The sequence below is a fragment of the Bathycoccus prasinos genome (genome assembly GCF_002220235.1).
Source record: "Bathycoccus prasinos genomic : Chromosome_7".
In the NCBI taxonomy this organism is placed as follows: Eukaryota; Viridiplantae; Chlorophyta; class Mamiellophyceae; order Mamiellales; family Bathycoccaceae; genus Bathycoccus; species Bathycoccus prasinos.
Window position 1 is genome coordinate 786877 of NC_024002.1, and position 25848 is coordinate 812724.

At 50.3% G+C, this 25848-nt stretch overlaps 13 protein-coding genes across 13 annotated transcripts; 7 read left to right on the forward strand and 6 right to left on the reverse strand.

The window, feature by feature from the left end:
- Window positions 1-72: 72 nt before the first annotated feature.
- Window positions 73-2598, reverse strand: Bathy07g03990 (predicted protein; the record flags this gene model as incomplete). The annotated part of the gene is made up of 1 exon (XM_007512034.1): window positions 73-2598. The coding sequence occupies one exon, from the start codon at window positions 2596-2598 to the stop codon at window positions 73-75; it is 2526 nt and encodes an 841-aa protein (XP_007512096.1).
- A 204-nt stretch (window positions 2599-2802) lies between these two features.
- Bathy07g04000 (predicted protein) lies at window positions 2803-4200 on the forward strand (the record flags this gene model as incomplete). The annotated part of the gene is made up of 1 exon (XM_007511964.1): window positions 2803-4200. One exon carries the CDS (start codon window positions 2803-2805, stop codon window positions 4198-4200), a length of 1398 nt encoding a protein of 465 aa, XP_007512026.1.
- Window positions 4201-4295: 95 nt separating this feature from the next.
- On the reverse strand, window positions 4296-5315 carry Bathy07g04010 (predicted protein; the record flags this gene model as incomplete). The annotated part of the gene is made up of 1 exon (XM_007512072.1): window positions 4296-5315. One exon carries the CDS (start codon window positions 5313-5315, stop codon window positions 4296-4298), a length of 1020 nt encoding a protein of 339 aa, XP_007512134.1.
- Window positions 5316-5368: 53 nt separating this feature from the next.
- Window positions 5369-6457, forward strand: Bathy07g04020 (predicted protein; the record flags this gene model as incomplete). The annotated part of the gene is made up of 1 exon (XM_007511860.1): window positions 5369-6457. One exon carries the CDS (start codon window positions 5369-5371, stop codon window positions 6455-6457), a length of 1089 nt encoding a protein of 362 aa, XP_007511922.1.
- Window positions 6458-6638: 181 nt separating this feature from the next.
- Window positions 6639-8102, forward strand: Bathy07g04030 (predicted protein; the record flags this gene model as incomplete). Its single annotated transcript, XM_007512024.1, has 1 exon — window positions 6639-8102. One exon carries the CDS (start codon window positions 6639-6641, stop codon window positions 8100-8102), a length of 1464 nt encoding a protein of 487 aa, XP_007512086.1.
- A 59-nt stretch (window positions 8103-8161) lies between these two features.
- Bathy07g04040 lies at window positions 8162-9094 on the reverse strand (the record flags this gene model as incomplete). The annotated part of the gene is made up of 1 exon (XM_007511839.1): window positions 8162-9094. One exon carries the CDS (start codon window positions 9092-9094, stop codon window positions 8162-8164), a length of 933 nt encoding a protein of 310 aa, XP_007511901.1.
- Window positions 9095-10062: 968 nt separating this feature from the next.
- On the forward strand, window positions 10063-10755 carry Bathy07g04050 (RING finger protein 114; the record flags this gene model as incomplete). The annotated part of the gene is made up of 1 exon (XM_007512162.1): window positions 10063-10755. One exon carries the CDS (start codon window positions 10063-10065, stop codon window positions 10753-10755), a length of 693 nt encoding a protein of 230 aa, XP_007512224.1.
- Window positions 10756-11070: 315 nt separating this feature from the next.
- Bathy07g04060 (pyruvate kinase) lies at window positions 11071-13914 on the reverse strand (the record flags this gene model as incomplete). The annotated part of the gene is made up of 2 exons (XM_007512143.1): window positions 11071-13380; window positions 13558-13914. 2 exons carry the CDS (start codon window positions 13912-13914, stop codon window positions 11071-11073), a joined length of 2667 nt encoding a protein of 888 aa, XP_007512205.1.
- A 383-nt stretch (window positions 13915-14297) lies between these two features.
- On the reverse strand, window positions 14298-15206 carry Bathy07g04070 (predicted protein; the record flags this gene model as incomplete). Its single annotated transcript, XM_007511967.1, has 1 exon — window positions 14298-15206. One exon carries the CDS (start codon window positions 15204-15206, stop codon window positions 14298-14300), a length of 909 nt encoding a protein of 302 aa, XP_007512029.1.
- Window positions 15207-15262: 56 nt separating this feature from the next.
- Bathy07g04080 (predicted protein) lies at window positions 15263-17320 on the forward strand (the record flags this gene model as incomplete). Its single annotated transcript, XM_007511844.1, has 1 exon — window positions 15263-17320. The coding sequence occupies one exon, from the start codon at window positions 15263-15265 to the stop codon at window positions 17318-17320; it is 2058 nt and encodes a 685-aa protein (XP_007511906.1).
- Window positions 17321-17423: 103 nt separating this feature from the next.
- Bathy07g04090 (predicted protein) lies at window positions 17424-21291 on the reverse strand (the record flags this gene model as incomplete). The annotated part of the gene is made up of 3 exons (XM_007512132.1): window positions 17424-20745; window positions 20927-20986; window positions 21140-21291. The coding sequence occupies 3 exons, from the start codon at window positions 21289-21291 to the stop codon at window positions 17424-17426; spliced, it is 3534 nt and encodes a 1177-aa protein (XP_007512194.1).
- A 470-nt stretch (window positions 21292-21761) lies between these two features.
- On the forward strand, window positions 21762-22536 carry Bathy07g04100 (subunit of the chloroplast cytochrome b6f complex; the record flags this gene model as incomplete). The annotated part of the gene is made up of 2 exons (XM_007512182.1): window positions 21762-21881; window positions 22348-22536. 2 exons carry the CDS (start codon window positions 21762-21764, stop codon window positions 22534-22536), a joined length of 309 nt encoding a protein of 102 aa, XP_007512244.1.
- Window positions 22537-23452: 916 nt separating this feature from the next.
- Window positions 23453-25840, forward strand: Bathy07g04110 (predicted protein; the record flags this gene model as incomplete). Its single annotated transcript, XM_007511824.1, has 1 exon — window positions 23453-25840. One exon carries the CDS (start codon window positions 23453-23455, stop codon window positions 25838-25840), a length of 2388 nt encoding a protein of 795 aa, XP_007511886.1.
- Window positions 25841-25848: the final 8 nt, after the last annotated feature.

The following is a 25848-nucleotide window of genomic DNA, read 5'->3' on the forward strand; positions in this document are numbered from 1 at the left end:
GTTTATGTACTATTATTGCGTGGTGTGGTGTGGTGTGCTCAAGTTGTATATTCGTTTCACTTTTGTGTATTATTATCGGGTCAATCTATTTCGGATGCTACGACTACCTCTTTGGCCGCCTCCTTGGGAGGCTGGAGGCGGCGGCGCGCGACCTCTTCCTCCTCCTCCTCTTCTTCCTCCTCCTCTTCCTCCTCGAAAACCTTCGACGAATCCACCACCACCACCTTGTTGTCCGTTTTGATGCTGCGTGGCGTCGTTATCTTCGTTTCGTCTGGAGCGTTTCGCCTCCGGCGGTCGACCTCCGTCTCTGCTCGGCGGTCGGCTTCCTCCGGGTTCTCTCGAATCGTCGCGAGTACGTTTGGATCCCGGAGGAGGACCGGGCGGCATGCGGCGACCTCTTTGCTGATGGTCGAGAGGTGGACCGGATGGTTGTTGCTCCGCGCCGAATCGGAACGGAGGAGCACCGCGGTCGCGCGAGTTACCTCTTCTTGGTGGATTGTCGTACCCTCCTCGCGAGCTCGGACGACCTTCTCGCGAGTCGTCTCGTTGAATAGTGTCTTCGAATCGATCTCTGGAGTTTTCTCGCACGCGCTTTCGACCACCAAACTCTGACGGTCCTCCTCCGTCCTCGCCGCCACCATTGCCGCCAAATTGCGTCGGCGGCGGTCCGTCTTGCACGCCCGCGTTTCGAAACGGATTGTTTTCTAAATCCTTGGGTAAAATGCTCGGGTCGTGCGAAAATCTGCACGAGTCGCCTCGAAAACATCGTCCTTGCGCAAAGGCCCAACACGGACCGCCTTCGCCGATTTGTTTCGAGCGGTCCGGCGCTGGAATCGAAGGATCGTGCCAGTATTTGCACCGATCGCCCCGGAAACACTCGCCTTTGGCGTACGCGTAACACGGTCTTGGACCGGCAAATTGCCTTCTTTCGCCCGGCGGTCCGCCGCCATAAAATGGATTCGGAAACGACGGTTGCGTCTTCATCAAGTGTTCGATTTGTTCTGGCGTGCACCCAAAGGTTTTCAACATCGCTTCTATCGAGCTAAAATCGCCTGTTTTCAACATTCTGTCCGCTTCTTCTTCCTCTTCCGGCGTCATGTCTATCTTCGGTTCCGTTACGATGACTGCGTTGTTATAACCACCACCACCAAGGGATGGGAATCCTCCCATGGGACCCCGACGATACCGCTGCGCGTGCGGTGGCGGCATACCAGGCGGCGGCATACCACCTCCACCACCTCCATCTCCCATCTTCATCATCTCATCGTTCTCGTCGTCGCCGATGAGCGCCATCAACTTTTCCATCTCCGCCGGATCCATGTTCATCACCTCTTCCGGCGACATGTTCACGAACCGTTCTTTCGCCGCCGCTTTCTCCTCCGCGCGCTTTTTGTCTCTCTCTTCTCTCGTTTCCGCGGTGGATGGCGGAGGCCCCATTGGAAGCGGTGGAGGTCCGCCTGGTGGAGGACCGCCCGGCGGAGGCGCCATCGTCGGCGATTGGACTCCGTCTGTCGCCGGCGAAAAAGGGTGCTGTTCTCCTTCGTTACCTGCATTCTCCTCTTCGCCATCTTTTTTATCACCAATCATCAACATCTTGTCATCCTCATCTTCTTCTTTACCGGTTAAAAACCCCATCATGCGATCGAACTCCGTCTCGTCCGCTTTCATCTCCACGCTCTCGCCCGTCGGCCCGACCAAAACCCCCGTATCCGTCCCTTCCAACCTATTCTGCGGAATCCCATACGCCGTTTTCATCCTCACCACTTCCACGTTCGCATCTTTCCCTTGCGGGCAATCTTGAATCCAATGTCCCGGCACGTTACACTGTTTACACACGTACCCCGGCCCCGGCACCCCCGCCCCGTCCGCTCTCACGTAACTCTGGTGCATAATTTTATTCGCTTGCATCTCCTTCGCCAATTGCACGCCTTGCGACACCACCGGTGCCGCGTTATTCCTCGTCGCGATTCCTTGCCTTTGCATCGGTTGATTCCCGGCCGCTTTGGACACAATCTTCGCGTTCCGTGCTTGAAGTCTTTCCGCGTCCCATTGTTTCGTCTCGTTCGCGATTAAATCTTTGATGTCCTTCTCTTCTTTCAACGCTTCTTCCTCGTTGTCCAAGTCGTCGTCCGCGTTGTCCAAATCCTCTCCTTCTCCTTCTCTCATTTTCTTCATCCGTTCCCTTTTCTCTCTTTTCGCCGTGAGCATGTTCCTTCTGTTTCTGTTCGCGGCTTGTTGCGCCATGTTCAGCGTCGCCGCGTCCGGTGGTTTCACGTAGATCCGCTTCTTTTCTTCCTTCAATTCTTGGGCATCGCCGATGGTTTTCCCCATCGCTTTCGGGACTCTCCTCACGATAATCGACGCGTTTTTCCACACTAAACTTTGGTCGTCGGTTAAATCTTGACCTACTCCTTTGTTGTTACCATCCTCGGTGACGTTCGTGAGTAACAATTCCGCGGTGCCTTCTTTGTCCAAGCCTTTCTTCTCCGCTATGAGTTGTTTCAAATTCGCGACGGAGATGTAGACGCCGTCGAAGGTGACCGTGTCGTAGGACTTTTGAGATTTGAACTTGTAATGGATCGTACCTCCAGACGCCATGATTCGTACAGTATTGGTGCTGTTGTTTGCGTAAAAGCGATGGCGTATTATTGCCGCGTTCTTTGTGTGTTCAATACTACTACGCCGCCGAAGTGTGGATTTCCAATCGAAATTTCTCCATTTCTTTCGCAGGGGAATCGCGTATATTCATCGCGAAAGAGGATGAAGAAACCCGATAAAAGTGGCGCTTTGAAACCAAAAACGATGTCGTCGTCGATGCTTCTCGCCATGGAACGGTTTTCGCGACCAAATTCGTTCCAACAAGATGATGACGATGACAACAACGCACTCGCGGGGAATTCAAAGTTTCAGAGATGTTTCTTTTCACTCAACGCGTCCGCGTTACAGTTCGTCTCGTCGCTGAGAGTCACTCTGGAACACGTGCTCACCCTGGAAAGTTTCATATTGTGCATGATTTCCTCGGCCTCAGTTTTGACGTTCAGTTTATACGAAGTGAACGGACATCGATTAGCCGCGAACGTCTCTTGGGCGGTTATTAGCTTTGTGATTATCTTCCCTCTGACGTCGAGTTTGTCCGAGGCGTTCAAGAGAAGAGAGAGAGCGCTGGAACACGTGGCGACGTTTAAAGCGACTTTGGTGTCGTACTTTTACGGACATCGCGACTGGGATTGGTACGCGCCCGGGCACTTAATAGGAAGTCAAAAAAGCAACACAACGCGGAAAGAACGAGGTCGGATGTTACTCCCGAAAGGCCACGCGGATAAAGTTCGATTGATAGTCGTCGATTTAATATCGAACGCGAGGGACGTGTTGTGCATGAGAAGCGCGCACAGATTGATGCATTTGAACACGGTTAAAGGGAGAGAGGCGAAAATGAAGGCGATGAAGATGCACTCGAGGTTGTGCGATGACGTTTTGAGTGCGTTTAACAAGTTGAGCATGTGCACGGAAGAGTTGAAGTACGTCGGTTTTCCCGGTAACGAGGCGGCGAGATTGAGGAATTATTTGACGACGTGCATGACAGCGTGGGAGAATTTGAGATTGATTAAGACCTATCGCACGCCAATTGCTACCAGAGCGTTTGCGAGGGTGTATATTTTCGTCCACCCGATGTTTTGGGGGCCGTATTACGCGAATTTAGTGACGAGCATGTTGCGCGACGAAGAAGACGGAACAACAAATCCATCGGAATCGACCAAAATTTGGGTTCTCGCGTACGCGTGCCTACTTTCCTGTTTGAGCTCCTTAGCTATGTTTGGGTTATTTAACGTGAGATACAAGCTAGAAGATCCGTTCGCGAAACGTATTTTGGTGAAAATGGGAAATAACGACGTAGAAGTAGGGGAAACGACAGTAGTTTCGACGACGACGGACGAGTTTACGGATGCCAAACGATGGGAGATGGATTCTACTCATTTTGGGTACAGTTCCAGAGACCAAATCAACGTCCACGGCGAATTCGGAGAAATAGCGAGAGCGATTAGTACGGATTTAGAGCACGAGATGCCGAACGCGTGCGGCGGCGGTCCAGTGAAGGAGGTGTGGGTAGATGTGGAAGTAGGTGATGGTGAAGGGGGCCCTCCTTCGCTAAGCGCGTTGGAACAAGTTTCTGTTCAAACGTTTGGATCCCATGAAAAATAGAAAGGTACCAGTAGTAGAACTTTAAAAATCCATAATACGAATGTATGAAAGCTTCTTCTTGGCTTCTTTAGAACGCACGAATAACAACTCTTTTTTCACAACTTTGGGACTTTCTTCTTCTTCAACAACGCGAACGAGGCCATCCCTAACGTCACCGCGGAAAGTGAAAACCACGTCATGGAATAATTCATGTGCTGCTCGGGAAGGACGGAAAACTTCATCAACTCTTCCTCGGCGACTGGTATTGGCTGCTGCGACGACGTCGACGTGGTCGTGCCAATCGGCCTGATTAATTGAACGTACGGCACGAACCCCTTTTCCTTTTTATCTTCGTTCAAATTCTCATCTTTCCCGAGAGTTGCGATACTACTGCTATGACTACTCCCCCCGCCTACGACTAATCCCAAATACTCCCCAATCCCTCTCACGTCCACGTAATGCCAAACGTTCTTCTCCGGCACATTTTCCGGCGTGAAATACCCTTTCACATCTCCTTTTCTCACCACCCCGATCGTCTTCAAACACATCCCGCCTTTCGCGTCCTCAAACGCGCGTTCGGCGAAACCTCTATTCACGAGCGCGACGACGTCGTCGTCGTTTACGTCGTCGTTCGAACCACCACCGCCGCCAAATGGCCAGACCCCTTTCCTTCTCGCGTTTTTGTTTCTCTTCTCTCTCATCGGCGTGATTAAATCGTACCCGGCTATTTTCTCGTTGTTCGAAACCTCCGACGTTCTCACTTTCGGTCCGACTCGAATCGAATTCTTTATCATCTCGCCTTCCACGCGAACCCTTCGAAACTCCTCCGTCGTTTCCGTCACCTCTGAGAGAGACTGCAACGGTTCGCGGTGCAACGCCGCCGCTCGCGCGTTCATTTTGAGCAGTTTTTCTTCTCTCCGTTGGAGTTGCCAGTACCCGAGCGAAGCGCAAAGAAGCGATGGAAAGGTGTACACCAAGTAATCCAATAACGGTGCATTTCGAGCAGCAGTGCTCGCATTCAAAGACGGAGGATGATCGATGACGGCGTTCGTCGTCGTCGTCGTCGTCGTCGTCGCGCTTCTTCTTCCTCTGCTTCTCATAAAGCGTGAGACCGACGATGACGAAAGCGTCCGCATCATCAAAGTCTTCTTCTTAAGAGTTGATTTCTGCGGGAAATTCCTCAGTTAAAATGCACAAAACACATCATCTTTGTGCAACACAACTCGTCCTTTTCGTCGCGTCTTTTAGGTCGAAAACGAGTTCTTCTCGCAGAAAAAGAAGCACCAGGTTTCGGAGGAAGAGTTCCGCGTCTTCTTCTTCTTCCGTGTCTTCCGATGACGATGAAAACGATGAGACGACGAATGATGGAAAACAAAGAAGACGGGTCACGAATTTCGACCGACTGGTCCAACAAAACGCGTGGATGTTTCCTCAGCCGCAAAAAGACGAAGAAACGGAAAGCCTGACGAAATTTTGGCAAACGAGAGGAGTGAAAGACCGAGAGATGCTGAAACGATTGATAGAGTTAGGAGGCGGGGTGTTGGCGGAGATGCGGTTGGAGGATGAGATGATGATGGAAGAGAGGCTGGAGGATGATGAAAAGAAGAAGAAAAATTCCGAATCGCTCGTCGATCGATTGGATCGGATGAAGATATTATTCCCGAATTGCGACGTGAACGCGATGCTTTGGAAAAAACCGGAGGTGGTTCTGGAGAAAAGCTTTAAGGAGATCACGAAAGCGGCGATTGAATGGAAAATGGTTTTGCGAGACGTGAAACGTTTGGATTGGGTGGTTGAGAACAACCCGCAGATTTTGTTGATGACGAGCGAGGAGATTGGAAAAGCGAAAGACGGATTGGAGACGTTGAGGAGAGAATTTTTCAGTTTCGAAAAAGATGAATACGAGGGAGAGGCTTTCATTGAAACGCTCGCGCTGAAAACGACGAACAAAAACGATTCCGTCGTTTTAAAAGACGACGACGACGACGATACCTCCAAAAATCAACCGCCGCCGACCACCTCCACCGGGTTCTTAATCACCCCGGAATTCACCTTGGCGAACGTCGTCGAAGGCGAACCGCACATCCTTACCTCCAACTTGAAAAGAAGAACGGAACGCTTGTTGGAAAGGAAACAAGACTTGCTACAAAAAGCGAAACAGAAAGGCGGCGGTCTCGGTTTGTTCTATTTGCGCCAATCGACGAGCACCGCTTTGTTCGGAAAGCTGTTTTTGATGGACACGGAGGAAGAAGAAGAAGAAGAACAAGACAAAGAGTAACACACACGCAGTAGTAGTCGTGTAAAAGTAACAGAGAGTAGACGCAGTAGTCATAGAGCAATTATAATATACGCACGCAATAAGAAGAAATGAAAGAAGAAGCGACGGTACCATTTTCTCTCTCTTTCTCAACTCTTCCTTTTCCTCCGTCCTCATAAAGAAAGCGCTCGAGTAGAATAAAATGTCGGACACCGAGAGCGAAGGTGAACAAAAACCTTTACCCACGCAAAAGAAACAAAATGAGGACAACGACGATTCGGACGATTCAGACGACGACGATGCTAAAGTCGTCACGTTCGCCTCTCTGGGCATCTGCAAAGAACTCTGCGCCGCGTGCGATGCCATGAAATGGCCCGCCGCCTCCCCAATCCAAATCCAATCCATCCCGCACGCGTTGAACGGGAAAGACGTCATCGGTCTCGCGCAAACCGGGTCAGGGAAGACCGGCGCGTTCGCGTTACCGGTTTTGCAAGACTTATTGCACGAGCCGAGGGCGTTTCACACGTTGGTGTTATCACCGACGAGAGAGTTAGCGAGTCAAATCGCGGAGCAGTTTGAGTGTTTAGGGAAAGATATCGGGGTGAAGTGCGCGGTACTGGTGGGAGGGATGGACATGACGTCGCAGTCGTTACAGATCGGGAAACGGCCGCACGTGTTAGTCGGGACGCCTGGGAGAGTGGTCGATCACTTGGAGAATACCAAAGGGTTTAGCTTGCGACAGTTGAAAGTGTTGATATTAGACGAGGCGGATCGACTGTTGAATTTGGATTTCGAGGAGGAAATCGATACGATTTTGAAGGTGATTCCGAGGGAGAGACGAACGCAGTTGTTTTCGGCGACGATGACGAGTAAAGTGAACAAGTTACAGAGAGCGTGTTTGAGAGATCCGGTGAAAGTAGAAGTCGCGAGCAAGTATTCCACGGTGAAAAGTTTGAAGCAAAATTATTTGTTCGTGCCGGCGAAACACAAGGAGTGTTACGCGTGTTACTTGTTGAACGAGCTGAGCGCGAGCACGATCATGATGTTCACGAGGACGTGCGAACAGACGAGAAAGTTAGCGCTGGTGGCGAGAAATCTTGGATTCAGCGCGATTCCGATTCATGGGCAAATGTCGCAGCCGAAAAGGCAAGGCGCGTTGAATAAGTTTAAAGGCGGCGAGAGAAACATTTTAGTCGCCACGGATGTGGCGTCGAGAGGTTTAGATATTCCCAGCGTCGACGTGGTTATCAATTTCGACGTCCCGATGAATAGTAAGGATTATGTGCACAGAGTTGGAAGAACCGCGCGAGCCGGTAGAAGCGGGTTAGCTATCACGTTAGTCACGCAATACGACGTGGAATTGTATCAAAAAATCGAACGGCTCATCGAGAAGAGATTGGAGAAGTACCCGGTGGAAGAAGAGCAGTGCCTGGTGATGTTGGAACGCGTGAACGAGGCTCAAAGGATCGCGGCGAGTCAAATGCGAGACGCGGACGCGAAGAAAGGTGGTGGATTTAAAAGGATTCGAAATGATGACGTCGGCGAGGACGATTTGAGCGCGATTATCGGGAGGAAGAAGTACGCGTTTGGCGACGAAAAGAAAGGCATGAAGAAGACGAAACAGAGCGGCGGAGGCGCGAAAGGATATAAAGGTCGCGGGCGATAAAAAACAACACTTGACGACAAGGAAAAATCGATCGACTATTTTTGTACCATATCATGACGCTATTCATCTTCCTCGCCAAAGCTCAAACCCATTATCGGCGGTTTCGTCTCCTTCTTTCGTTTCTTTTTACTCGCGGCCATTTTTTCTTCGTCTTCTTTCTCGTTTTCATCGTCGCTCGTACCCGGGCACTCCCGCGTCATCAAATGCGGCGGCAGCATCGGCCCCGCCGCCGCCTCTAAAACGACCGCGTCGTCTTCCGCTACAACTACATCATCTTCATCTTCATTATTATTATTATTATTATTATCACCCTCCTCCCGTTTCTTCTTCCGTTTCTTCTTTTCCTCTTCCTCCTTCTCCTGCGTCTCTTTCAATCGTTCGACGATCTCTTTAATCTCCCTCTTATTCGTCATATCCGCCGCGTACTTACGCTTCGCGCTCTTCAAAAGCACCGAGACATTCTTCTTCGCCAAGTACTCCACCAACTCCTTGTTACCACTCTTGACGGCAAAATGCATGCAGTTTTCGTTCTTGCTCGTTTTCGCTCGAACGTTCGCGCGATTCGTCCTCTCTCGCGAGAGGAGCGTTTTGACGATACCTAAATGCCCTTTCATGCATGCAAAGTGTATCGCCTGCACGCCATCCGCGGCACCAACAGTCACATCCGCTCCAAAATCGAGCAATCTTTCCACGATTGCTTTTTCATTCGCCCAAGACGCTAAGTGTATCGCCGTTCGTCCGTGCATGTCTCGTTCGTTGATGATGTGGTTGTTGTTGTTGTTGGTGGTGGTGGTCGGGGAAGAATGTGATGCGAGCAGTTTGGAGAGCGATTCGAGGTCACCTTCTCTCGCGGCTGCGTGTAACGGAGGTACGATTGGTTTCTTTGTTATCGACATCGCTCCGTCTTCTTCTTCTTCTTCTCGCGACGGTGGATTCTCGTCGCGCTTTGGATGCTTTTCCTTCTCTTCTTCTTCTTCTTCTCGTGAATCCATCGCTCTCGCTAATTTTTTGTGTGAAACTTTTCTTCTGTTTTCTGTTCTGTGCACAAGGTACGAAAATATCTTTCATAACGCGAGAACATCATCACTTCAACCACCTCTGAATTGAAAACGGATGACACGCGTTGGAACGACTTTCGCGCGCACGAGAGCAGATTTTCCTCTCTGCTTTTCACCGAGATGATCTCAGAAAACATCGTCATCATCGTCTGCTTTCGTACAAAGCGTATTTAAAATTGAGGACATGCAACACATGCATTAAAAAACGGCAATATTTTGTATTTTCGTCAAAAATATTTTCAACACACAGAGGCAAAATTTAAAAATACGACCATCTCTCTCTCTTGCCTACTATGGGCATCGCGCCGTCGCACTTTGAAGAACACCAACAACGAGAAGAAGAAGAAGAAGAAGAGCAGTCAGCAAAAGCACTAATGATGATGAACGCGCACCACGCGCGATCGATCAGTTTTGGGGAGGAGATTCCGAGCGATTTAGAGTGCACTATTTGTGCCGAGGTACGTGTCTACTCTTTTGTATCGGAAATAACCTTCTTATTGGGGGTGACGTGTTTTTCGCGCGCGCGCGCGCGCGCGCGCTGCTTCGAGAGCGCAGAAGGGAAGAGGAAAAGAGAGTGAGAGAGAGTGTCAGCGGAGCGTTTGCTTGTGGCGATTCCCGTGACGATGTGTGACCGATGCGTCGTATGAAGGCACTCCTCTCTCTCTTTTCTGTCTCTTTTCTGTCTCTTTTCTCTCTCTCGGAGAGACTTTCAGTCGATTTGAATACTTGCTTCTTCTCTTTTTTTCTTTCCTTTCTCTCTCTCTCTACATCTTTCTCTCATTTACGTTTACATCAAATAACCACAACAGCCGAAATCTAACCCGGTCTTTGCGGGATGTCGCGTGCATTCGTTTTGCGAGGCGTGCCTGAAGCAATGGGCGTCAAAATTTCCGACGAAAGCGATGGCGCCCTGTCCCGTGTGTCGCGAAAAATTTTCCGCGTTATCGCGTAAGTTTAAAGTCGACGAACAGTGCGAAGAGAAGTTGTGCGCGTTTATAGTGAAATCGTGTCCGTGTAAGACGTCGTTCAAATTGAGCGAACATCGAGAGCACGTGGCTAAATGCGAGGCGCACAAAGAGTTTCGCGATGCGGCAGCCAAGGCGGTGGAAGAGGCAAAGAGGAGAGAAGAGGAAAGGAAAAAGTCAGCGGCGGTAGCGGCGGCGACGTCCACGCAAAATTCGACGAACAGAGGAGGATCGGGGACGAACGTTTCGTACGCGTGTCCGTTGTGCGAGGACGGTTTCAGACACACGTTTACGTCCGTCGAAGGTTTCACGAGGCACGTCATAACTGAGCACGGTACGTCGAGATCTTCCGCCGTGTGTCCGATATGCGCCGCGATGCCTTGGGGACGCCCGGACTACGTCTGTCAAAACATCGTCGCGCACGTGTCGTTACGACACCGATTCGCGTACGAGGATTTTACGGCCAACGTCGAGGAGGAAGAGAGGGATTTCCAGCACGCGCTGGATATGAGCGCGGCGATTGAGTTGGGTAACGAGAGTCCAATTGCGACATCGAGCGACGACGACGAGGAAGGAGAAGAGGAGGAAGAAGATTCCGTCACGTTTTACGCGCGAGTGCGCTCGTTTTAAATCTATTTCGTGACGCGCGAGATGTTGTGTTCGGCGATGATGTGAAAAATTTGAGCAAACCAGTAAATCTGAACATCTCTGATTATTCAAACGAACCGACTGAGCCGAATTCACTAGCCGTCGTTAAGTAGAGTAAGAAATGAAAGACATTGCGCACGCGCGCCCGCTGGCGAGCGTGGCGTCTGTACATACACACATTTTGTTTGTAAAACTAACCTTGTAAACCAATAAATACAAAAATCTTTCGATTTCTCTCTCTCTCTCTCTCTATATATGTATAAATATTCCTATGACTTCTTCTTCTTCTTCTTCTTCTTACATGCGTCCGGTGTAACTCGGCGACGTCGTGTACTTGGCCGAAGGCGGCATGCCAGAAGAAATATTTTTCCCGAACGGCGTGCCGTCGTCCGCTTCCGCGGCGGGCGCTTCTCCTCCCTCGATTTCTTCCTTCTTGCGCTCTAATTCTATGCGTCTTCTCGCAAACTTTTCGCGATCGAACGAGGACCTTTTCGCGTCTCCTGAGATTCGGCCCAACGGTGACATTTGTCTCGGTGGACCCTCTTTCATGTCTCCTAAACTTTCGCGGCTGGAATGCGAGATGGTCAAGTTGCCGATGGACGACGTGAGACTTTGTTGACTCGCGTTGCCGAGCTTTGATTTGTCGTACATCGGCGGCGGATACGCGACGTGATTGTTCGCGGTTGTTTGCATGTCGCTCAAGTTTTCACCGGAAAACGTGCCCACATTCGCCATTCGAATGGACGATTGCGCTTGTAACGACGGCGAAGCGGCGCGGTTACCGAAGAGTTCGTCCATGAGTTGAGGCGGTTGGCCGCCGAGAGGATTGTCGTCGTGTAAACTGTCTCTTCGACCGGCGGCCCAAGCGGAAGTTTGCGCGTGCAACGCCGCGGCGCGTCTTTTCTCGGGAGAACCTGGAGAAGACGTCCCAACGTTAATGCTATCGACGACTCTTCCGCCGTATTCAAGAATTTTGACCGTCGAGACGCCGCCGATTAATTGGCAAAACACGCAAACGCCTCCGGGTTTAATTAAACCGAGTTGTCGCAACCGCGCCATGGCTTCGACGTCCGCCGCACCGGACGGATTCCTTCGCAGAGCGTCTAAAAATACGTCCGATACGTCCGAATCGTTGCTAATAATGTTACTCACTGCCTCGCGCCCGTCGGATAAAACAGGAATGATGCCTCGAATGATCAACTGTTGCCTCGCCTCCTCGGCGCCTTCGATGACCCAACTCAAGCTGCCGCCTCGAATAGACGGAATCGTCAAACTCATCACCGGACAAATCGGTCTGTATTTTGCAATCATTCGAGTCGTTTCCCCGGTGTGCGAAAATACGACGATACAGCTCGCGCGCGTTTGGTACGCGCACGAGACCGCGGCGTCGGCTAAAGACCACTTGTGCAACTCTTTACGCGAGACGTTGCTTATGTGCTTCATCCACGCGCTCTCTTCCTTCGATTCGCGCGCGTTACCTTTACCAGAAGGGAACTTATCGCTTCTACCTTCCGATAACGCGGAAATTCGAGAGGAAACGAACTTCTTTTGTCTCGCATATCGCGATTCGTAATCGTACACTCTATCCGCGGCGTTCGCGATGGCTAAAACAGTCTTGACGCATTCCACCGGGAACATCCCCGAGTAGGTTTCTTTACCCAACATTAAAGCGTCCGCGCCGTCTAAAACGATGTTTGCGATATCTGTCGCTTCTGCTCGGGTCGGTCGTGGCGCCTTAATCATCGAATCGACGAGTCTGGTGACAACCGCGACCGTTCCCAGTTCTTCGCACACGCGCAAGACGAACTTTTGCACGCGAAACATCTTCTCCGGGGCAATGACGGCACCCAAATCGCCTCTGGCTAATAAAATGGCATCCGCGACTTTACACGTTTCTTTGACGCTCTGCAACGCCTTCAACGTGTCCACTCGTGCAATCAACGCGACTTTCGGATAAAACTTTTGCGCCGCTCGTTTCAAATCCGCCAACTGATGGCTTCCCGTGGCGCCTCCGAAAGAGACGAAATCCACCGGAACCGATCGACTAATTTTTTTGAGCAACTGTTCGTCCCCGGGCGAGAGCGCCCCGGATTCGCGCCTGAACCGAATTGCGATTGAATTCCCGGCAAAACCCACGTCAAACTCTAAATCTCCGTCGCACTCGCACGTCACCGTCTCTCTCTCTACGTTTCTCACAATCAACTTAGCGCTCTTATCGTTGTTATTCCCAATCAACGGCGCGATAAAAATCTCATCCCCAACATCGCAGTGCGCCGCGAAATGCTCAAAGTGATCTCCCAACGGAATCGATCTCGCGCTGGTAATCTTTTGCGCCTCTTTCGTGTTGGTCAACTTCACCGCGCCGCCCCTTGAAAATTTCAACGACTTTTTCTTCTCGCCTTTCTTCGCCGGAGTAAACCTTTTCGCCGCCACGCTCTCCGACGAGGACAACCGATCGTCTCCGCGAGACGAAGACTCCTCCTCCTCCTCTTCGCCCGACGACAAAGCCGCCGAGTCTTCTTTCTCCTCGTCTTCTTCCAACTCCTCGGCGACTTCGACTCGGCACGTGTCCCCGCCAAACGCGAGGTACGTCGCGCACAATCGTTTCTACGTTCGTCGATATTTATTAAAGAGTGAGATGATGCGAGAGATGTTCTTCGTCGTCAGTACGTACGCGGCGACAAAACAAGCGCGCTGATAATAATGATACTAACACTTAAAAAGACGATCAGAAGAAACGTGTACCACGATTGACGCGACCGATGATGATGCTCTAAAACGTACCGTTATTTTCTGCGCTCGCGTCAGATTCTTCATCACCTCCTGAAACTCCTCGTGTGAACTGGTCGAGTGACTAAAGTCGTACCTCGCCACGGTCACGCCGCTTTCTAAAAACATGCACAAATCGTCCACCGTTTTGCTCATCTCCCCACCAATCGTGGCGATCACTTTGCACTTTTGGTGCGGCACCGGTGGTTTTTCGATCGAGGAGCACTTCTCCGCGATCGAAAGAACTTTCGAGGAGTGCTTGTCGTCGTTGGAAACGACGGAATCGATTTGGAAGTTGCTCAAGCCGTTCGTGCTCGGCCAGGAGTTCATCATACCCGCGGTGGACGATAACGCCCTTTTTAATCGAACCATATTCTTTCCTTGCTTCTTTCGTTGCGCTTCTTTACTAAAGTCTTCTCTTTCTCTCTTTAATAATAGCGGAGAAAAGCGGTGAAGAGTGAAGATCTCGAAAAGGCGGATTCTTAGGCTCTTTTTGCTGCAGAAAATACGGAAAGCGGAGAACAAAGTCAGCGGGGTAACGCTCTATCTCGTAGGTTTTCTTTTACTCTTTTTTGCTTTCGTATTGGTTCGTTACGAGTGCATGTTACAATTTATGTGTACACGTTTAGTATTTATTATGTTTGTCGCACACGTGTGCGTGCTTGTATTTGACGTGTCTCTCTTTTGTCTAACGAGCGCGAAAAGAGGAGTACGCTCTCTTTTTTCTCGCTCGCGCGTACGCGCCGTCCGGGGAGCTATTCTTCTTCTTCTTCTTCCGAGTCGTAGAACTCGTCGTATAACGTTCCGCCTTCGTATCGCCAACCGGGTGGGAGAGGACAGTTGGTGTCGAGGAGGTATTGTACACAGTCGGGGTGGTTGTTCTCGTGCGCTCCTTCTAGGGCGCCCTCGTTCCAAGGCGCTTTGGCGGTTTCGTGCAAGTACTTCAAACAGTCTAAGTGGCCGGACTCTGCTGCCCATACACACGCAGCTTCGTTATATTTATCATACTTACGCTCAACAAGATATTCGAGTATGTGGAGGTGACCATCATAAGCCGCAAAAGCGGCAGTACGAAAATCCCAAGGCGCTTTGACTTTTTCGCGTAAGTATTTGAGTACCTCGAGACGACCGTTTTCGGCAGCATATGCACACGCCCACTCATCGATAGGACACTCATTTGCAACACAATACTTTAGCATTTCCATATTGTCTTGTTTTGCGGCCATATTAATCGTCGCTACATTCCACTTACACTTTTTCTCTTCTCGCGCCCACTTGAGCAACTCGAGTTTATTCGTTTCAGCAACTCGAGAGCAGAAATATGTTTCGTCCATCTTTATGCCTCGCTTGTCACTCAACGTACCCCACGGATAATGCTCCCACGCTACTTCCAAAGTCGATATCGACGAAATCTCTTGGACTTCGAAACTCTTCTTCAAATCCCCCGCGCGAGTTGATCTCTTAATCAACTTTCTCGTTTCACTATTCACTCCGTACAAGAATTTAAGATCGGTTCCATTCAATCTCGGAAGAATGTGTTGGAAACTCACATCGTCGCACTTCACGATCAACTCCCACAACGACGACACGAAAGAATCTCTCTCTTCCGCTGTGTCGCGCTTTTTCGTCCGCGCTCTCGTCGTGACTTCTCCAGAACAAGACATCGCGGAGCAAAAACGAATTGTTTTTCCCACCGAGGTAAAAAAAGACGTTACTCAAAATGGCGACGAGTGTATGCTCGCGAGCGTCGACGACGACACCGTCGTCATCGTGTGCACCGTCGTCGCTCTCAACGACGAGGCGAAACAACGGGAGGAGGAGAATTTGCGACGAGAGGAATCAAAATCGTCTCTCGCTGCGACGACCACGGGGACAAAAACGCTGCTTTTTCTCGCGCGATGCAAAATCAGCGGCAACGACCCCAACGGGGAGCGAAGATGAAGTCGAGCGTACCATCGACGCGGACTCGATCGCCGCGCGAGTGTTTCACGAGAAGAAGAAGAAGAACGACGAAAACAACGACAGCATCCACGTAAAAGAAGGCACCGTGTGCGCGTTAGGCGCACGTGGAAGATTTCACATCAAATACGCGAAGAACAAATACAAGGAACGCGTTGACTTCACGGACAGCTCTTTCAAGACTCTTCTGGGCGGGTTTAACGAAGAGGAGGAAACGTCGACCAATGGTCAACAGTACTACTCGTACGAATCGGAACTCTCCGGAACGATACGGAAAAACCATTTAGATGGGTGCGAGAAGAACGTTTTGAACACGTTCGTGGCGAGGACCGGGCAATGGGCGACGGAAAATGGGGTGAATAAAATGTTAAGAGGGAAAGTGGTGGGCGTGTGCGAGACGTCGGCGGCGGACGCGGTGGCGAGGTATTCGATGAAACCGCCTCCTCTTACTTGGACGAAGAAGAAGGAAAAGAAGAAGAAGGAAAAGAGAAAGAACGATGACGACGACGTAAACGAGGACGTGATGATATTGCCTCCGAACATGCCGAAAGGGAAGACGAGGACGGCTGTCGTCGCGCTCGCGTTTGCGATCAAACCGAAAATTGCAATGCGGGCGTTTGTAAACTTGGACACTTTTACCGTCTGGCGAGCGGAATTGATTACGCCGGAAGGGGTGGAGTTGTGGCGATTTAGCAGTGGTGAAGGTGAGGGAGAAGTCGCGCACAGAGAACACGCCGCAGGACACGTGACCGTGTACACGACGACAGAAGAGAGATGTGTGAGGAGTAGCGACGACGACGACGACTCTTTCGAGGCGCCATATTACGGAACTTTAAAAAGCGAAACTCAGACTACAACTTCAAAAACAACTTCAATCGACGTCATGAGGTGCGAGGGTGGCCATTTTCTCGCCGAAACCAGTCGAGGGTATTTCTTTATCGATTTTTCATCGCACGTGTCTGGTATCGATAAGACCGCCGCGGCTTTGAGCGCAAACGAAGATTTGAAGATTTGTGGATACACTTCTTCTTTGGGCGTCGGCGGCGCACCAATACGAGGGAACATTAGAATCGGCGATTTCGATGCGTTCGGGAGCACGCAGAAGAACGTTGCGTTTTGGGAGCAAAGCTTAGACGCCGCGGCGAGATTACCCGGGACGTTGATGTCCCCTCCGGCCGGGTCGTTAGGCTTGGACGCGATTCGCGATACCATTATTCGTTTGAACGTACCAAAACGCGTGCCAGGGTCCAGGAAGAACCCGAAAGTAACCTTAGATGCGTTTGCGAGCGAAGAAGATTTGCTGGCAGCGAGTAGTAGTAAAAATAGCGACGACGATTTCGTGTTGCCGTGGTCGAAATTGACGTTCATCGATGGGGCGCCGTACGTCGAGTGCTTCTTAAATCCAGACGATTCCATGGTGAAAACGGTAAACTCGAAGAGTGGGCTGTATAAGCTCTCGTTAGCCGTCGGTGGCGTTGGAGTGATCTTATCCAATCGCGTGGCCACTGAACTGGATCTCATCGAGCAAAAACAAGGATTGTCTCCCGGCGGCATTCTCAGCGGGGCCGGCGAAGATACGGGAAGATTAGCGAGAGTATCGAACGAAACGTTTACGATTCGAGCGGATAGCTTTAGAATAGGACGGTTTGGTTTCAAACACGAAACCGTGCGCGCTTTGACGCATTTGGACGGCGATCCGCCTGATTTGGGATTGTCCTGCCACGCCGACGGCATCGTATGCGCAGACTTGTTTCGCGGGTGTTGCCTGTATATCGACGCGAAGAATGAGCGCATGGCGGTCACTTCGGCGATACAGTAGTAAAGAAGATTTGATGAGAGATGATGTTATTTACCATTTGTTCTCTTTCGGTGCTTTCAATTCTTTCGAACGTTTTCTCTCTATGTGTTACAACAAATATATTTTAAACAGCTTTTCCTTCTTTTATGAGTTCAAACATTCCAATCGTTTGCTTTACGAGGAGCGATTTCACCACGCTTCCGCCGGTGCCTTCGCCATCGAGCGCGTCCTCTAAAACTTCACGAATCGCTCGTAAGTTTGGTTTTTCCTTCGTGCTCTTCGTGGTCGGCTGGTTCATGAGCTTTTCAAATACGAGTTTCCACACGTCTTGGTTCCAGTATCGTTTCAACGCGAGCTTTGGCGCGTATTTTCCCATCTTTCTATCCGTGATTGTTTCCATGTACTCGCCGTGCAACATCACGTGAATAGTCGCCGCGATTGCGAAGCAATCGGATTGGTACGTCCAACTCTTGTTCTCGCGCATCTCCGGGCAGCTAAAGCTTTCCGTCCCGGCGTTTCCTACGAATTGCGTGTTCGCGTCGTAATCTCTCAAATCGATCGCGCGTCCGAAATCGATCAAAGCTAAGCCTTTCTTCTTCCACGATCCTGGTCGGGACTTGTCCCAATCCAACCACCGCTCGCCGCCGTTTCTCAAAAGTAGATTATCTGGTTTTACATCGCAGTGCAAAACGTCGCTTTCGTGCGTCCATTCGAGTAAGCGAAGGAGTTCGATGGAGTAGTACATGGCGAGTTTTTCGTCCATGGCGCCAGTCTTCCTTTCCGTGAGCTTGTAGAAATTAACGACGTCTTGGAGAGTCCCGTGGTCGCCAAATTTCATAACGAGCGCGCCAGTGGTGTGTGTTTGAGATTTATCGTCGAGTAACAAGCGCAGGTGCGAAGGAATAACGATGTCTCTCGGTGCGCCTCGCGGGAGGCGTTCGCACAAGCGCGAGGAGATGAGAAACTCCCAACTGGCCAGTTTCTTGGATTCGACTTTTATCGCAAACACTGGAGGCACATCGTCTGGTTTCAAAGTCTCCTTCCCTTCGGCTTCGTAAACGCACGCGTGCGCGCCTTCGCCAGCTTTACTTCTCAACGTGTACTCTTTATTGCCGATGGTGACCTCAACGCCTTCGCCCGCTTTCTTTCCGATGGCGCCCTTCGCGCCGCTCACTCGCTTCCCAGCGGCAACGAGACCGGCGAGTTCTGAAGGATCGTTCGATACGGACACGTGCACGCTGCTCGATTCGATTTTCGCGCTCTTTAAGAGGCTATCTATGTTTGCAAACGGATCGATGAGATGCTTCTTCTCGTTTTCTTTTTCTTTTGTTCTTTTTATTGCTGTTTTGTTCTCGCGCGCGCCTACATTTTCTTCTATGATGACATCTTTCAAAGTGTTGTCCTTGTCGTCATTAACAGCCGGTACCGCCGTTAAAACCGTCTTCTCCTCTCCTTTCGGAATAGAAAAGCGTTTAACCGTGTTATCGTTTAAAGACGACTTCGCTCCCGTTGGTACTTTGTTTTCATCATCATTCTCATTCCTCGCCGGCGCTACGCCTTCTATGTTCCTTTCCTTCAAGACAACGATGGGACTTCCAAAACCTTTCTTCTGTTGCAGCGCGCCTTTCTTGATTTCGGTTAAGCTCGGAATGCACTCCGTGTCTTCGCGAATGTCGAAATCGAAGTCGTTATTGTTGTTGTTATTATTATTCGTTTCTTCTTTCGTCACGACAATGTTCGCGGGAAGGCGCACCGTGTCTTCTCGAACGAGGAATCCACCGTCGTCGTCGTCGTCGTCGTCGTCTTTCTTTTCTGCCACTCTCTTGACAGCGTGAGTGCTTTTCATTTTCGGCGTTCGCGCGCCTCGACTCGCGTCGCCTTCGTAACCGGACCCAGAACCAGATTTTGTACCGCCTTCGTCGTCGGATTTTTGCTCTTCCTTCGCGCCTCCTCTATCCGAGAACATTGCCATGACGTCCCCCCACGCTTCTTTCGTGCAAAACGTCATCGTCGGCTCGCTATTTTGTAAGAAACCACCCTCGTCTTTCGTCCATCGCGCACCGGCGGATGGTTTTGCCTTTTCATCGGCGGTAGTTGCGGCGGCGGCGGCGGCGGAATTTTGAGCCGATTTCTCGTTCTCGCACGAATCGATTTGCGAGATGTGTTCGCTCTCCTTCTTACTCGCCGTGTTCGGACGTTCAGGGAGCCACTGTTCGTTTCTTTTGCTCGCAGCTTCGTCGTCAACGTCCATGCTCGTGATTCCTTTGGATGCGGCGGCGTTCGAGGCAGACGCAACGACAATCGGAGATTGGTGCGACATGCGTTGTTGGTAATTTTCGTGTTCCGGGTGGTTCTCGCGCCACTCTCTCGCGGCGGTTTCTTCGAACGTTTCTTTCAAATTCACCTGCTTTTCTGAACCACAGTCCATAGCGGTAGAAGAAGAAGGTTTTTTCATTTGCGATTGCGAGAGTAACTTTGCTCTTTCGTGCGCGGACACCGGATTGACTTTGACGTCGTTTTTCAAGTCCATGCGGTCGCGCAAGCGAAGAGGCATTTCCGAAATCTTTGTCGTTTTTAGCGCTTTTTGGACCATCTCGGCATCTAAGCACTCCGTGTCTTCGTAGACTTCAATTGTCGCGTCGATGGTTTTCCCAGGCGCGAGTTTTCGTTTCGATGCCGTCAACGATGCGCCGTTCCATTGCGACGGCTTCGCCGCGTTTTCTTTAATCGTCTCCTCTCGGGTGCCCAATTTTTTCCAGTTTGTGGCGATATTTTCGCTATCACCTCGATTTTGCGTCATTCGCGACCCGTTTTCGTCGTCGTCTTCGAACACCTCAAAGTTGGAGGGACGCATGATGTTGTTGTTGTTGTTCGAGGCGCGTCGATCGCCTTGGATCGTAGGCGCGCCGCTTTGTCTTCTCAAACCGCCGCCGCCCAAACCTCTCGTCGCTTGCTGCGCTCTCAAACTCGTCAACCCAGCCTCGATCCTTCTCCCAGTTTTCGTCACTTTATCCCCAAAATGACGATAACTTTGGCTCTGATCTTCCAAAACCTCTCCTCTTTCCTCTTTCTTCATCTCTCGTTTTCTCACCCGCTTCGTAAAGCCTTCGTATTGCATCTTCAACCTCGACACCGGCTCGGCTTTCATCTCCACGCCTCTCTTGTACACCTCGTCCGCTAACTTGTACGCTTTCTTCATTTCCAAAAAACTCGCGTAACACTCGTAGAATAGCGCATGCGTTTGCCCAATATCGTTCGCTTTGAGAAATTTGAACACGTCCGACGGGTCCGAACACGCGTCCGCGTATTTAATCCACACTCGCAAATACCGCAAATCTTTCTGGTACTTCGCGTCCTCTTGCAACTCAACCGTGCACTTCTCTAAAATCGGAAGTAATTCCTCGTTCTTGTTCGTCGGAAACGTCTGTTCTGTCCATTTGATCAATCTATTTTATAACCACCAGAGTTTTAACAAAGAGAGAGTGTTTGAGAGAGAGAGAGAGAAAAAAAATGTGAGCACGTAGTAAAAGCGCGTTCGGTTGTTCGTTTCCAGCTACGCCGCGCGAAAATCGAAAGCGCTGCTTTAAAAAAGAGAGACAAAAGAGAAAAGAGAAAAGAGAGCCGCACCTCAACCAATTTTCCAACGGGTCTTCGCCGTCGTAATTCGCAATCTCGTTCAAGTGCGCCCTAAAGTTTCGTTCGGCGACGCGGAGAGAAAAGGTCAGTATTTTTCAAAATCAGTCGCTCTTTTGGAAGGCGTCGTTTTTTTCCAAGAACGAATCTTGCAAAAGAAAGAGAAACGCGCGACGAGTACACAACGCTCTTCGCGCGTAAAAGTACCTTTTCTCTCGCTCTGTTTTCTCGTTGTTTATTTTCCCCTTCTTCGAGCTGTTTTGTTGGAACGTCTCCTCGATCGCGGCGACCGTTCGTCCTTGCTTCAACGGGAGGACGTTTTCTTTGGACGTTTCCCAGTGGTAATTTTGCTCCGCCATTGTGTTTCTCTTTTCTTCAAACCACCCTTATTATACTCTTCCAAAGCGCAACAAAAACAAAACGAAAAGAAAAAGGACAGAAGAAGACAAAACTTTTCTTGTCTCGTCAGAGTCGCTCTTGGCAAAGCGCGTTTGTGTTTTTGTGTGTGTGCGTTTGCGCGCGTGATACCAGGGGAACGCGATGATGAATGAATTCTGAGGAGGAAAGCGTTCGAATTTTTTGTTTTCCTTCCCCCCGATCTGTGGTACTGTTTAGGGTGTTAGTGCATCCTTTGGTACTCGAGAGTCGAAATACGCACTCGTGCAGTCCAAATTTGAGTAAGCGATGCAGACTTATAAGACCACACGCCTTACTCGAACACCGCACGAAAAAAAAAAAAGGATAATCCTTCCCTTTTGCCCCTCTTTCAAGTCCGTCAGAATCACACACACACGTCAAAAAAAGAAACATCATCATCATCATCATCATCATGTACGCCGTTGCCTCCTCCGCGAAAGTCGTCGCTCCGACGATGCGAATGCAAAAGTCGCAAACGAAAAGAGTCGTTGCAAAAGTACCGGTGAAAGCGTCGTCTTTCAACGTTGAAAAGGTACGTCGCGTCGTTGTTTTGTGATCGCTTTTTTCGAGACGCGTTTTACGATTTACGCGCGTTTGTTTGTCACAGAGGCGAGAGGAGCTTTTCGCATCAGGCGATGGATTAGAGGGAGATGATTTTTTTTTTGCAATCATCGTCTCGGGCGCGCGCGCGCGCGGAGGAGTACGCGCCGCATCGTTTTTACGGCGCATTCAACGACATTAAATTCGTATCCGCACGAACGGCGCCGAGTGAACGCCGAGGAGGTGCACTCGATGCGTCCTTCGCAACGAGACGTCCTAAAACACATTTCGATGATGTGCACGAGAAGCGGATAATTTTCTTTTTTGCCTCGTCTTTCGAGACGATATCTTGTCCAGAGGTGGTGGATGGCCCCAAAAGAGGAGAGTACTCAAAGAACTCACCGAAATATTCTTCTCTTTCTCAAACGATACCGTGAACAACGAAACGTATCAAACAGACCGCCATCGCTACCACCGCTCTCATTGCTGCCACCGTCATCTCCCCGGAAGCCTCGCACGCGGCGCAAAACGTCGTCGCGCAAGTCGCGGAGGGCGAACCGTTTTTGGTCGACGTCGCGTGGGGGGCTATTTTGAGTTGCTTTTCCTTCTCGTTGGCGTTGGTCGTCTGGGGTCGATCTGGCTTGTAAACTTTGTACAAATGTGTGTTAATATAATGAGCAAACAAAAACAGAGAGAGAAGAGAGAGAAAGAACGAGAAGAACGAGCATAAAGTAAGAAATATAACCATAGCAATCAAATCAGAATAGAATGAATATCGACGAATTGGTGGTTGGAAACGAATTCGACGAGCGAAGATTTTTGATTTTAGATAAAACGAGAGAGAGTAAGAGTAAGAGAGAGAGAGGGTGAAAAGAGAGAGAGAGAGAGAGAAAAAGAGAGAAGAAACGCGCGCGCGTTTCTCCTCCACACGCGCGAGAGACAACAACGACAACAATTTAAATAAGACGAGGAGGCTTTTCGCGCGTGTTTATTATAAGTGTCTAGATTTAAAAACGTACGTATTTAATTTTTAAGTTCAGTCGCGACGACGAACGCAAAGTTCATCGTCATCATCATTTTCATCATCATCGCGTACCTTCTCTTCTCCAAACAACGCCTCCTCTACTCTTTCCTTTTGAAAAAAAACGTCGAGAGCGCGGCGATACACGGCAGAGCGCGCGTATCGCGTCGCGCGGTCGTTTTATTCGCCCTTTAGAAATGCACAAAAAATTTCAAAACTGAGGCAACAGACGGACGCGTTTTTCGTCATTTGAAACCAATTTCTGAAACGAACGCAAATTGGTCGAGCGTGAACGCACGCGTGAACTCTCTCACTGTTTCTGTCTTCGTTTCGGAAGAACCATATTCGAGAGATTTGGAGAGGACGGAAGCGCGATTGGTTTTTTCGGTGTTGGTGCGAGTGTGCGTCTTCTCGCCTCGTTTTTTGCGCGTGTTGTTATATACGAAGAAGGAATCGAACGAGAACATCATCATCTCGTCCCGTTCCGTCGTCCCTCTCTGCGCGTTGATCTTGAAAAGAACGCGCGCAGAAAACGACCGACGATGAGTCACACCACCGGGACCCGAATCAATAATCACACGAATGAAGAAGAACGAAAAATGATCAGAGTCCAATCCGTCCTCGCGCTCTGCGAACGATGCCCGGCGATACAAAGCACGTACAAAGGGTTCGCCAACAAAGACACGATCGCCCCGTTACCAAAAACCGAACGGATACCAGACCCGGTGGCAATAATCGCCAAAAATCTCTCCAAGGAACGGAAACACTATTTACAAAAAGTGCGAGCGCGAGGGATGCCGGAACGGTTTTCGGTGAGCCTGGCGAAACCGAGAGATTGGAGGAGAACGGTGAAAGTGAGAGCACCGAAACGGAGACAAATGCGTTTGAAAGTGGAGGAGCAACGGGAACGAGAGGAAGAGTTGGAGCGACGGCAACGACACCGCCGACGAGAAGGATTGGTATCGGAAAGAAGCGGAGGCGGAAGAACGACGACGGCGAAGAAGACAAAGAATACGAAGAAGAAAAAGAACGACGACGACGATTCAGAGGACGACGAGAACAAGAACTCGAACGAAAACGAAACGGCGACGACGACGACAAAAACGCGAAGAAAAAGAGAAGAAGAAGGCGAAGACGATACGGCGAAAGTCACGTCGCCGTTGATTAAACGGGCGACCAAGAGAGGGAAGATTCCGGTGAATTTTATGCGCAAGAAGAAAGGGCCGAGCGGAAACAACGCGGAGAGCGACATCGACAACAACGGAGGTGGATCGAACAATAACACCGAGGAGCAATCGAACAATAACGCCGATGGAAACAACGCGAAAGATGACAACACGTTTTCGCTGAACAAGAATTCGAACGTGTCCTCGGAAACGGTTGTCGTGGAGTCGCCGTTTAATAAGCAAAAAGCGGGAGCGAACTCAAACGGAACGAACAACAAAAAAGACACATCGGCAAAAACAACGACGACGACAGCGGTGGTGGTGGAAGGCGACGAAGCGGCCGCAGCAGCGGATGCGCTTCAACGACAACGAGAACAAGAACAAGAACAGAACAAGAACACGAAAAACCCGGACGTCGGGCGAATCAAAATAACCGTCACGATAACGCAAAAAGCGAGGAGGAGTCAAGCGAACTCCATTCGGATTCCCCCGACGATCGTTGCTGTGAATAAAAACGCCACGGCGTACGATTTAATCAACGCGTTAGTCATTACAGCGCCAATGCACTTTGATAACGGGCAACAACCAACGTTACACTGGGATTTTCACCACGTCCCAGATTTTTCTACCATTCACGGTTTCGCCGTCGGAAGCTGGAAAGTGGATGTCTTCGAGGAGGATTTGACTGATATGGCGACGTTAGAGCTTCGCGCGTCTCCAGGAACAATGATTCGTTCGCCGGCGTTGAGCAAAAACGCCCCGGAAGGGTTTCAACCGTGGCTTGCGCCGGAGAATTTGCGGGTAGAGTTGGACGGGTCTCGCGACCGAGGCTTTGCCGAACGAGACGCGATCACGACTTTCGATCGACACTTCATGAAAATTCAAAACTATCCGAACGGGTCCAACAACATGCATAACATGATTGGACACGGCGCCAGCGACACCGCGGCCGGTGCCGGTAGCGGCGACGGAGAGAACAACCTCGAGAGCAACACGAACACGAACAACAACAACAACAACAACAACAACAACACGAGTAACAACAACAATAAGAAACGCATCATGAAAAACGCGCGATACTACGAAGGCTTCATACAGCACGTCAACGAAAACGACCACAACATGACTTCTCAAGTCTTGCACCCTGGTCGCACCTCCTCTGGTCCTATGATCAAACTTCTGCTGGAAACTAAATCCATGCCTCACGCGGAAGGCGCTGGATGTTCCATCGTGGACGTCGGTTCCGGCTGCGGCAATTTTGCCCGGGGCATCAAGGACGCCTTCCCGTTCAGTTCCGTCTGCGGCATCGAAATCCAAAAAGAGCTCGTCGAATCCTCGCGCGCCGACCACGGCCACAAAGTCACCTTCATAGCCGGTGCCGCCGAATCCGAACTCCACCGTTGCGTCAACGCCACCCACATCCTCGCCACGACGAAAAACTTTGAAACGAAAACCATCGACCACATCGTCAACGTCGCCGCGAGCTTACCTTTACTCACGCACCTCGTCATCAACGAATCTCGTTTATGCACGACAATGTGTAAAGTGAGGATAAAATCCTGTTGCGTTTTCGAACCGATCGAAACCAGATCTATTAGCACGCACTGGGGGAACACCGGCTTAGATTTCACCGTCTACCGACGAAGAACGAGATGGACAGAAAATCCGTACGGTCACGTTCCGAGAGGTGAAGATACCGCCCGCGCGTTCGCGGAGAGAGCTTTGTGCAACGATAAACGCATCCACAGTACGCATCATCGGTAGTAAAATAG